General features: G+C 48.1%; 1 protein-coding gene across 1 annotated transcript; it reads left to right on the top strand.

The window, feature by feature from the left end:
- Positions 1-11,979: 11,979 nt before the first annotated feature.
- On the top strand, positions 11,980-12,516 carry PRND (prion like protein doppel). The gene has a single exon (XM_028118911.1). It carries the CDS (start codon positions 11,980-11,982, stop codon positions 12,514-12,516), a length of 537 nt encoding a protein of 178 aa, XP_027974712.1.
- Positions 12,517-12,839: the final 323 nt, after the last annotated feature.

The raw sequence follows: 12,839 nt of genomic DNA, 5'->3' as shown, positions 1-12,839 counted from the left end.
CCACACCTCCTAGTCTGCCCTGGTAAAACCACAGCGTCAAATGGAAGAGTATTTGTATCCTACAGGGTATTCACCATGTGAAAAGGCTCCATGAAGTTCTGATCCATGCTACCATATGGACGAACTTTGAAAACATGATGTCAAGTGAAAGATGATGATTCTATTTCTGTCTCTTTATTGTATGATTCTGAGGGAATAGGAAAATCTATAGAGACAGAAAGTAGATTATTGGTTGTTGGGGTTTGGAGAGAGCTGAGGAAATGAGAAGGGAGAGCTGATGGGTATGAGTTTCTCTCTGGTTTGATGAAATTATTCTAGAATTAGATAGTGGTACTTAATGAACAACTCTGTGCTGAATATCACTGAATTTACACCGTGAAATGAGGAATCGTATGGTATGTGAATTACATCTCAACGAAGCTGTTTTTGTTTGGGTTTGGTTTTTTTAAGAATAAAATTACCTGCCTAAGAACTGGTTTGGGCAACCCTCTTGGGTCCCCTTCTCTTTGGGAGCTTTGTACTATCACTCAATAAACTTTACTATCACACACACACACACACACACACACACACACAAAATTGGTGAAAGGGTAGGGGGTGGTTTAGGCATTTATTTGAGATTTAATCTAATCAGAACATTTCAGCCCACTTGTTTTTTTTTACGGGTGTTCCAGAAAACAGTCTGTACAGAAGCACTAATAGCCTTGGGTCCACCGTGCTTATAAACACTTGGCCTGAAGCCTTTTCTGGCCACAAAATCAAAGCCTTAATCAATGAAAGCTGAAAAATGTAATATGATATTCTTGGCCTTTATCAAGTTGAGCACAGAGGCCTGTGTTCTGCATACGGCTTCATTGCCAGTGGGCTGAAAACAACCTGGGGGTGAGTGTTTTGTTTGGGAGCTATGTGGCCAAGACCTTTTGAACAGTAGTGTCCTAATGAAGTACCAGAGAGTATCCATGTAAGAAGGAGCTTTTTTTAAAAATATATATATACATATATATTCTTTCAGAAATTTCTAACAACTGCATGACTTAATCTGGTGGTAAAAGCAGTTATTAAAAGTCCACCTTTAAAAAAAGAGTCTACCTTTTCAAAATTAAAAAAAAAAAAAGTGAGCACAGCAATATTTAGCCACAGAGTGCTTGAGTTTAAAACCTGCTTGCTTCTCCGTGATATGTTATCCTAAAAGACCTGCTGATATCATGCATGGACAAAATCAACTCAAACCCTTTACTCAGTGTTAAATACCAAAATTTCCTCAAGACAAAGCTATGGATCTTTGATGAATGAATGAATGAATGAATGAGTAAGGGACCTGGGGAATTGCTTCATGCACCAGTTTTTGTCATGAGTCTAGGGACTGCCTTTTCTACTAGATTACAAATTACTCCTCATACAGACTATTTCAAAACCTTGTTTACACCGAATGGAAACTTCTCCTGACTTTTCCATCTGCCCAGTGGAGGTAGCCCCAGCTGCTCCTTTTCCACTTCAGAGGGAAGTTACGCAGTTGAGTAAGGATGTTCCCTTACATGCTATGTGCTCTTTGGCAAGACTGGGTGGTACAAATACCAGGTTTTGAGAAATGGAAGCCCTAGTGTGAAACTTAGCTTCTGAACACCCACATTACATCCCTGTCTCACTCACCTTGACCTGCTTGCTCCAGGCAGAAGCCTCGCTGCAGCCTTTACGAGCCAGACAGCCCATCTGAATCACACACGTGAAGTTTTGGTTTTCCCTCCATTGGCTCTCCTTCCATTTGGTTTTCCCTCCTGCGTGTATACCTGACTCTTCTTTTCTGTGAGTCATTGCACACCTATGTGTCATTTCCACTTGGGGTCAAGAGATCAGAAAAGATGGAAGAGGGGCATTGGTTTGTGTCCAGTTGGAAAATCTGAAATGCTTCCCTCTGGCAGCTAAAGTAAAGAGGCAAGAGGAGCCAGCCATCGCTTGAAATCAAGGACATCTGTGCATTGTTCAGGCAGTGTTAGCCCTTCCTCAGAACCACAAAGCTGACTCAAGTGGGAAAACTTGCAGGGCAGAAAGGTTGTGAAAGAAACCCAACAGAACACCAGAGATGTCAGCTGTCCCCCTCTATCCTTTCCCCCGCCCCAGCCCTCCCGATGGCAAGCCAGTCTTCCATTTGCACACCTGTAATAGGATGCTACCCCCAGCCATCTTCCTGTCCTTTAAAGAACTGGCTTCATGCTCTTCCTCCCAGGAAGTCATCTCTACAGACTTCCAGCTCAAGATCGCTACCTTCTCCACACTTGGATAATCCCTGCCTGGGACATACCCTCGCCAACACTGAGCCAACAGACTGTTTCATGGATCACAAATACCAGCAACCACAACATAGGACCATCATTTCCCCAAGCCTAATTTTACAAGGTAATATTCAAACGCAACATGAGTTCTTACCTTATTGTCCCCTTTTCTCATGCTGTTCCCTCTACATAGAATGTCTTCCCTGCCCTCTCTCCGCTATTCATACAAACCCCTATTCATCATTAAGACCCAACTGAAATCTCTACCCCTCCCATGGATCTTTTTGTGAGTGTGGCGAAGCCTATGGACCCTGCACAGAATAATGTTTTTAAATGCATAAAATAAAAATACAGAGGGCACAGAGGGAATCAATGATGCTGAAATATAATTATCAAAACATTTTGCACCGATTAAATTAAAACTTCTCAAACTCGCTAAATAAAATCTACTGGTGGACCTAATAACTACCATAATTTCACAATGGTAAGTGTAAGGGATATTTCAAGATCTGCTACACCTACACATCTGAAGGAAGGTGACCACCTTGTCCTGGCTTGGCCCATACTTTCCCAGTTAGCACTGAAAAAATCCAGTGTCCTCACAGCCCCCTCAATCCTTGGCAAACGGGGACAGTTGGTCACCTAACTGTCGTCACTGTTTATTTAAAAATTAAAAGAAGTCTCCAATATCCAGAGGAGCCACCATGCAGCAGGTGCCTGGGGAACACCAGAACCTTCTTCCACAGCTGAATCTAAGTTGGTTGAACAACTTTGGGAAACTGTCAGCTTCTACTAAAGCTGAACAGACACCTATTCAAATCCTGAGGATTTGCCCAACAGAAAGGAGAGCTTATGTTCACCACCAGATGTACAGATGAATTTTCATAGCAACTGCATTCATAATAGTCTCAAACAGGGACTACCCCAAAGTCCATCAAGAGGTAAATAGATAAATAAATTATGATCTATTTATACAACCATATATCATACAGGAATGAGAAGTGAAAAATAACACCTCCAGGCAACAGTACTGATGAATCTCACAAATATAATGGGCAGCAAAAGAAGCCAGCCACAAACAGGCACACACTGCATGATTTCATTTGTATAAAATACAAAAGTGGGTGAAACCAGCTGGGTCATTAGAAGTCAAGACCGTGAGTACCCTCTGGGTGGGTAGGTGGGGCAGTCATGAGGGTTTGGACTATTCTGCTGGTTACATAAGTTTATTCAGTGTGTGAAAACTTACTGAGTTGTGCACTTTTCTGCATGTATGTTATACTCCAATAATAGCATTTTTTAAAAAAAAAATGTTGGCTCCCCCATTCCTATTTCCTGCTGGATCTTGTCCCTACAGCCATCCGTACCAAGAAGTGACCTTGGCCTGCATTTTTCAGTTTGGCTGGCTCTGTGGCTCAGATCCTACTTCTCTCCACCCAGTGCGACCTGTCTTGACAGTGCTCCAATCTTTCCCCTTTCTCTGTCACAGACCCAGCCTCTGGCATGAACCCCTTCAGCCCCTGCTAGTTGCCTTCACAACAGTAAATGCTTCATTAGTATTTCTGGCAGGACAATAATGAACATGTTAACACATGCCCAGGTGTTAACAAAACTTTTAGATCTTAGCTTACTGCCCTTTATACTATTCTGAGGCAAAGGATTTGTATTGGATTCTGTGATTCCAACATTGGCAAGCAACGTTTGATAAGCATTAACAGTGGGGAAAGGGAGGCATGATACCTCTTACACAAATGTGGAAACCCATTCTCAGTTGAACTTCTGCCTGCCCCAAAGATATCTGGTAAATACACCATTTATTCTCTGAGACGAGGGCGGCTTATGTGATGGAGGAGGCTAAGCTCTCCATCTAACAGATGAGAACTGAAGTCACTCCAGGCAGAGGATGGAAGGGTGGGGATTAGAACCTGGGTCTCTGGAGGCGCCTGGGTGGCTCAGTCAGTTAAGCTTCTGACTCTTGGTTTTGGTTCAGGTTGTGATGTCATGGGATGTGAGATTGAGCCCCAGGTCGGGCTCTGTGCTTGGTGGGGAGGATTCTCTCCCTCTGCCCCTCCCCTTCTCTCTTTCTCAAATAAATAAAACATCTTAAAAAAAAAAAAAGATAAAGAGGGCACCTGGGTGGCTCAGTTGGTTAAGCGACTGCCTTCGGCTCAGGTCATGATCCTGGAGTCCCGGGATCGAGTCCCGCATCGGGCTCCCTGCTCGGCAGGGAGTCTGCTTCTCCCTCTGACCCTCCCCCCATCTCATGTGCTTTCTCTCTCACTCTCTCTGTCTCTCAAATAAATAAATAAAATCTTTATAAAAAAAAAAAAGATAAAGAATCTAGGTCTCTGGTTCCCACCCCCTCCCTTTGCAGTATCTCCAGGGCCTCCCCTGAGAATGAAAGCCACCCTGGGTAAAAAAAGGGGTCTCTGTTCTGACACAATAGCTAGCTTCTTCCTCCCTCCCTCCCTCCCTTCCTCCCTCCCTCCCTTCCTTCCTTCCTTCTTAAGATTTCTCTATCCATCTTAGAGAGTGGAGGAGAGAGTCTCTAAGCAGATTCCATGCTGAGTGCAGAGCCCAACTCAGGGCTCAATCCCACGACCCTGAGATCATGACCTGAGCTGAAAGCAAGAGTCCGACACTCAGCCGACTCTGCCACCCAGGCGCCCCCACAATAGCTAGCCCCTTTTACCTGTTCCAGGTAACCTCACCCTGGGGCCGGCCTTTCTCCTTTTGGACATTTTCCTGCCTGTCAGGAAGAGAGGACAAACTGCACATCAAATTATCCGGTTAATTAATCTTCTTAAAAAACCACCAGAGACAAGTGAGAAAAGTGGTGGGCGGCCAAGTGAGGTGGCCAGGGCTGGCACTCTCTGCCCTTCTTGGGGTCTCCAGGCTGGAGTTTCTCCCCTTTCTTTGGGTGCCGCTTTCCGGACCACCTTAAAGCACAGCCTTCACCCTGTTACCTCTGCCCTAGAGCTTTGGTGGCTGTCTATCTTCTCATTTACAAACATCCTATTCCACGAACATTTGGGGACACAAGATGAGTAACTACCTTCAGTGGTCCCTGGTATGCTACGAGATTCCCCACCTCCCAACCCTTACACAGCCCCTCCCATCACACCCACCCCCTGCCCGCATCATCACACCTCCCTGCCCTGCGTCAGCTCCGCACAGTCCAGCACCCAGCACCTGCTGTGGTCTGAGCAGGGAAGGGCACGGAACTGTAGGGGAAATGACCCTTGGAGGAGAGAAGCATTTGCTTCCTCTGTGGCCTCCCGTTACACTTCTAGATTCTAGACAATCATACCCCAGTGGAATTTCAACTACCGTCACATGCTAGGTCTTCACATGCTGCCCTTGAACTTTTTACAAACTAATTCTAAAACTGCTGCCTTTATCCCTATTAAATTCCCTCTTGCTGCCTCTGTATATCATGACCTGCTACGATTTGGAGAGCTTGGCCTGTCCCCAGGCACACAGCCCACCTGTGCCCACCTTGGCAGCTGTGATCCTGGCACAGCTCTGACAATACCGTCCTCAACCAAGTCACAGATAAGAAGGGATAAAGGGAATTTAGTTGCTGCTAGATTCTAGGCACTGTGCTATGTGTGGGGCAAGTGGAATGTGGTCCTTTGACTTCTGTGAGCTCACCTGAACGTATGAACAGCAAGGGTGCCCCGCACAAGTATTTGGCTATGTGTCTAGTGCTCTGGGACCCCCCCAAAGGAAGTCCCCTGACGGCGCTTAAGAAAAGAATGGGCGAGCTATAGGGGAAGGTGGTATTTAAAATTTGTGCAAAGTAGGGCACCTGGGTGGCTCAGTTGGTTAAGCGACTGTCTTCGGCTCTGGTCATGATCCTGGAGTCCTGGGATCGAGGCCCACATCGGGCTCCCAGCTCAGAGGGGAGCCTGCTTCTCCCTCTGACCCTCTCCCCATTCATGCTGTTTCTCTCTCTCTCAAATAAATAAACAAATAAATAAAATCTTTTTAAAAATAAAATAAAATAAAATTTGTGCAAAGTAATAATCCAAATTCTAAGAATATAAAAGCTGAGCATGTTCTATGACCCAGCAAGTTTCCCCTGAGAGTGTACATCCAACAGAAAAGGGTTCACAATTCACCAAGAGGCACACGTCAGAATGTTCACAGCCACCCAAACCAGACACCACCCAAATGCCCACCATGAGGGGAATGGAGAAGAAAATCGTGGAGCCGTCTCAAGATGGAATGAACCATTGACAGCTACGCACAATGTGGGTGAATCTACACGACCCAGTTTGAGCAAGACAGACACAAAAAATTATGGTCTATATAATTCTATTTCTATGAAGTACAAACAGGCAAAGCTAAGCGAGGGTGTCAGGAGCCAGGCGAGAGGGCAGTGACACAATGGGGAGACAAAGAGGCTTTGAGCAGGCTGTCCTTGTTTGATTTCTTATTCTGGGTGCAGGTTACATGGGTGCGTTCAGTTTGTAACAATACATAATTCTGTACCCTCAGGATATATTCAGCTTCCTCTGACTAGTAGACTTCACTAAAAAGAAAGAAATTGAGTACGGCTATTTAGACTGCTACGCAACTATCTTGTAAGTATTATTTTCCAAAACACAGTTCAATTATTTCTCTACCAGAAGGCCATGAGCAGCCTTAGCTGCCTTACCCATGTGTATGCTGTCCCTCCTCTGGCGCGGTATCGTCCAAACACATGACAGACACTCGATAAATCTTCGGGAAGCCAAGGTACAGTGGTTGATCTTCCTACACACTAACCTTTCTGGGAACAGTTCGGCGTGGCATCTTGTCTCCTAATGAGCACTGTATTTATAAATGCTCTCCAAAGGTCCCAGATCTAATCAAACTAGGAACTGATATAGTAATGACCCACTCAGGCATTCTAGACCTCAGCCTTTCCCTGCCAATTTTTTTTTTTTATTCACATAATTTTCTACCGCTCATCCATTCTAGAGAAGCCCTCCAGAGTCCCTTCCCTTGCATCATGGAGCACCCAGCCCTGTGGGATCAGTCTCGTTCTCCCTTGTTTAAGCAATGATATCCACACTCAGTGATATTCCTCCTGTAACCGTCAACGCCAGAACACACGATTCACTTGGCCCTGGCCTCTCAGCTCTCTCACTAATTCCTTGGCTGTTTGTTGGTTCATGTTTGTAGGCGGGGAGCATGTGCCAAGCAGGATGGGGGCAACTAGTTCTGCACTCTCTGCAGCTGGGTAACAGTTTTCTTGCCTTGTTTGCAGCTTCCAGAGCTCCTCCCAACTTCTCGAACATTTCCACGGGCTTCCATACTCCTCTGTGCCTCTCTGTTCACTGCCAAGAGGAATCTGCAGGTTCATCAGCTCTGCACCAACCTCCCACCACCTTCTGGGCCAAGTCCTCCTCAGCAAGAGAATAGAAAGAGGAAGGATGGAGGGGCCTGGAGATGCTCACACCACATGTGGGCGGGCAGGATGGACAGTATACAGAGTTCAGAACAGGGCAATGGGCCTGCGCGAGGGGGCGGGGGGTCTGCCTGGCTGGGTGACCTTGGGCCTATCTGGCCCCATGACCTCATGGTGCGAAGGAGCTGAACTAGAGGATTCTGAGCCCTTTCTATTTCTAAACACCCCCAATCCTAATTAAGACACTTGTACTGACACTTGTCTCTGGATAGTGAAATATTAAGGTGGTTTTTGTTTTCTGTTTTCTTCTGCATTTTGCAAATAGTTTATAGGGAGCTTGCACTACCAAAGTGTGTGTGTGTGTGTGTGTGTGTGTGTGTGTGTGTGTGTATTCACAGGACCAAAAATCCTGATTCTAGGAAGAAAATGAAAACTTTTTTTTAAAAAAAGGAAATGCAACAAATTTTAAAATTAAAGGCAGAGGAGACAGAAAGGCCCAACTAGAGGCCCCAAATCCCTACAGGAGTTAGCGAAGGGGGTGGCGGGAGTCCCCACCGCCAGGGCGAGAGGTCTTTGTGAACTCATGGCGCCATCTGCTGGTCGACCACTTCAGCTTGGTTGATGAAAGGGCCTTGAAGTGAATCCAGCCAACATCGCCGGTTCACAATCGGGATAAAGATCACATTCCATTTACAGGCTAATCTCACTCCGTACTTTCCTCCAGAAATCACTTTTGATTTCGCATTGCAGTAATAACTGGAGCAGAGACACATGAGTACGTCCCTTTTGTACAAGGACCAGTCACCCAATAACGGAGCGCAGTCCCTCCTGCCAGGAGAAGCTAGTTCTCCAGCTCCCCTCCCCACCTGTCGGAGGAAACTCACGCCCAGCCCCCACCGCGTTTGAACCCTGTCCTTTCACCACAACCTGCATCTGTCCCGTGGGTTTCCATAGATCTTAACTTCTTGGCCTTGGACTAATTCAGTGGCTCAAGCATTCCTGCGTGCTCAACAGCTTAAAGTGCTGGCCAAGTCTCTTATGTGTCCCTCTATCCAACATGAACCCTGCTTTTCCATCTCCCCAAAGGAAGCGTGGTACCTCGCTCCCTGGGGATCCCTGCTGGGAAGGGGCAGTGTGGCCCAGCTGCTTTCCACCCTCTTCTGGACCAGACCCTTCCCACAGAGGCTGCCTGGCCAAAACCCCTTTGCTGGCCGAGGCTGGTCTTCGGGTGCAGGACGGCATGCATACCTGGGCAACAACCCTCTGTTGCAGATACAGATGGGAAAGGTTTTCCTTCTAACATCGCTCATTTCAGCTCTACCAAGGCACCTCTCAAAATCCAGTCTTAAAAATAGACCTAACCAGACTCTGGACAGATGTCTCCATCCATCTGTCCAGCTGTGACATCGTGGTATAATAATGTCCCCAGTGTCTGGCACAGAGCTTCTAAAACCTTGTGAATTCCTGAGTGATAGGCGTGATAAGAGTGTCTTTTGTTAGAGTATTTGGTTTGTGTCCCCAGTTACTGGCACAGAGGGGTTCGAAGAACTTCCAAGTTGGTGAACTCATCAACACTGGGGGAGGCCGTGCCCCAGACTCCATGAGGACTCCTGCAGTTAGAACCCTCCGGACCTTGCCTTATGTACTTCTTCATCTGGCTGTTCATTTGTTTCCTTTGTAATGTCCTTTGTGATAAACTGGTTAATAGTAAGTAAATAAGTAGATGAACACATCCATACATAAAAGAAAAGAAAGGAAAATCAAAGGCAACTCTCAAGTCCCTCTGAACTTCATCAAGATCTTCAGACAGTGTTTATTAGTGAAGAGTGATGCGGTCTATCCTCAAGGCAGAGGAGTGCCTGGGAAGCCCTGATTGGTCGTGCCCAGCAAGGAGGGCTGCCATATTTGGAGAGCAATAGGAATGCCGCCTCCCCCTGCAGCTCCTACATACGTGGGAGGGCCGTGCTGGAGGACAGTGCTGCTGAGGTTCCAGAGGCAAGCTTCCAGAGACAGCCCGAGGTATGTGGGGAGGCAGAGTTCGCGCTGGATTCCGTTTCTGTGGTGAGGGTTGCTCATTTCTAATCAGACTGCAAACTGTACAGTGGTTTCTTGTCTCCCATCTCCTGGGGGGTGTCCCGAGTAAGGGGACACATGAACCTGTTGGTGCATCACTGGTGTTGAATGTCTGGTTTTGGTGCTTGCAATAAAATGCTACTTTAGGTTTGGCTGGTTGGGATTTTCTTTTGCTTTTAAGCCCTTGTCTAATGAAAACTACTTTCTCAAGATCTTTATCTTTTTTTTTAACTTGACACACCTGTAATTTGTGTTATTATTCTTATTTAACATTTCTCCTACCAAAAGAGTATGGGCTGATGGCATGAGGTGTGGCCCCCTATTTAGGAGATTAATGAACGTTGGCTTCATGCTTGGATCTCTTTGGAGAAAACTGGTCTGAGGTCACTCTGATTAAGGGGCGGTAGGGGGTAAGGTGCCAGAGACTAGGTTCTCAGGCTGCTGCCAGGCACACTCATGCTCTCCCTGAGCCCGAGACTAGACCATGCCTGAAGGTAAAGAAAGGTCAGCAGAAGCTGCTTCACAGGCATCCAGAGGTGGGACTGGACATGCACGGAGGTTGCATTTTGCCTTTTTTCCTACATAAGGACCTGAGTCACACTACAGCTGAACATTTTAACAGAGATTGACCCATCACTTTGGGAATCCTGCAGGGAAGGTGTGTTAGGGGCTAAGCAAGCTGACTTTTGAACCTCCTCCAGCTCTGGCACTGATGGACTTACAATAGAACTTCATCTAGGACACAGCCTGAGCACGCTTGGCTTTTGTAACCATTCCGGGGTTTCTCATCCACACTGACAATGGTCCAGGTGCTGGGATGCCCGGAACAGTTGACCTTGGGAAGTAGATTTCCACAATAGCTATTGTAAGTTTCAGGAGCCAGATGGGACAAACTACCGGACTGGGGGGCGGTGGGGAAAGGGGATATCCCCTGATGTCATCAGCAGCCCTTCGGAGTGCTCCCCCAGGCCCTCCGATCCTCCCCAGCATCCTATCTCCTCTGAAATTCCTCACGGACCCTGCTCTTTGCTCAGCTTAGGGCCCATTGGTGCTGCCCTTCATGCCCAGTGAGTCAAAAACCAAAATGCAGGCACCGTCCCCTCCTGCAGCACAGAATGGCCATGGGACATGACAAGTGGGCACACGGGAACGAAGTCAGACAGACTGGATTCAAATCTGCCACCCGCTATTGTGCAACCTTGGGCAAATCACTTACCTACTCTGAATCCCAGGAGAACTTTTTTTTTTTAAGATTTTATTTATTTATTTGAGAGACAGCGTGCGCGCGCGCACGAGAGAGAGAGAGAGAGCGAGAGAGAGAGCGCGCGCGCGTGCTCGCGCAGGAGCAGGGGGGAGGGGCAGAGAGAGAAGCAGACTCCCCGCTGAGCAGAGATACTTATGCAGGGGGGCCTTGGGATCATGACCTGAGGGCAGACGCTTAACCGACTACAACGATGACTGAAGGAGCCACCCAGGCACCCCCCCAGGACAACTTATATCAGATGGGAATAATAATGCACCCACCCCAGGTGAGAATTAAGTCAGTCAGTGCCAGTGGCTGATGCATAGTAAGTGCTGGGTGAGGGGGAGGGTGGGGTCACACTGTCCCCAGGGCGAGACTGGGAGCCCCCTCTATAGCATATCTTGACCCCCTGATGCAGAAGGAGGCAGGGGTCTCCTGGCCACGCTTCCATTTCTCTCTTCATCATTACCCTAAAGCCCTTTGGGGCTTTCTTAGAATAGATTGACAGAATGTGCCAGAGAACAGAGCCAGCTTAGAGCAACAGAATAAAGAGGGAAGATGAACAATACAGTCTGTGCTCAGAAGCCTGTGGTTCCAGCTCTTCTGTGTATTTTCCTCCAGAGATCCTCTGACTGGAAAGACGGGAGCCCCAAAGAAAACCTATATGTATTATGTCATTACTCACTTATTTTCCCATGCATATTCAAAGGCTTTATAATTGCTAGTTGCAGCGTCTTATCTGTCGGAGAAAACCAGATCTCCGCCCTGAATGCATGTAATTCCAGGCAAAAGCAAGAACCTGGGTATTAACTTAGCCTGTGCAACCCGAGCACGGGGAAAACTATTCCGCTTTTCGGAAAACGTGAAGGGCACAAGGATGCATCCCTTGCTTAAAATCGTCTGCACACGGGAGGGGGTCAGGGGAACCCGGGAACCCCCCACCCCCCTGGGGGAAGGTAACTGCCCAGGCCTTTGCTCTTGCAGATCCCGACACAATGGGGAAACATCTGGGCAGATGCTGGTTGGCCATCGTCTGTGTCCTGCTGTTCAGCCAACTCTCGGCAGTCAAGGCGAGAGGCATAAAGCACAGAATCAAGTGGAACAGGAAAGCCTTGCCCAGCACCTCCCAGGTCACGGAGGCGCACACGACTGAGATCCGCCCCGGGGCGTTCATCAGGCAAGGCCGGAAGCTGGATATCGACCTGGGAGCCGAGGCCAACAGGTACTACGAAGCCAACTACTGGCAGTTCCCCGACGGGGTCCACTACAACGGCTGCTCGGAGGCCAACGTGACCAAGGAGAAGTTTGTGAGCGGCTGCATCAATGCCACGCAGGCGGCCAACCCGGAGGAGCTGTCCCGTGAGAAACAGGACAACAAGCTGTACCAGCGGGTCCTGTGGCGGCTGATCAGGGAGCTCTGTTCAGTCAAGCACTGCGATTTTTGGTTGGAGAGGGGCGCAGGACTTCGGGTCCGCGTCGACCTGCCCATGCTGCTCTGCCTGCTGGTTTTCATTTGGTTGATCGTGAAATAAGTTTGCAGGCGGGCCGGCGGCCACAGGGATGAGAGGGTGAGCCATCGGCTGGCATGGCCCAGTTCTCCCCCAGGCCCCGGCCCCCCGCGTGTCCCAAAGGTACCAAAGAGCCGTGATTCTCCAGTGCCTCAAGGCGCACTGGCGAGTCTCCCCTGGGGTACCTAACTGTATCGGCTAAATAATGTGTGGGTACCGAGCCCCTGCAGGCTCTCCCGATGGCGGCGTGGCACACACTGCCTTCTAGCCTCCCCCGGAGACGTCTGGCACGGCGCGTTCTGCGATAAATAATAAACAAATGTTCGGCCAACAGAGAAGAGAACGCA

Source organism: Eumetopias jubatus, unplaced genomic scaffold, assembly GCF_037043125.1.
Source record: "Eumetopias jubatus isolate StellerSeaLion01/CBP00866 unplaced genomic scaffold, mEumJub1_p1.0 scaffold_9, whole genome shotgun sequence".
Classification (NCBI taxonomy): Eukaryota; Metazoa; Chordata; class Mammalia; order Carnivora; family Otariidae; genus Eumetopias; species Eumetopias jubatus.
This window is presented reverse-complemented; position numbering and strand designations above follow the sequence as displayed.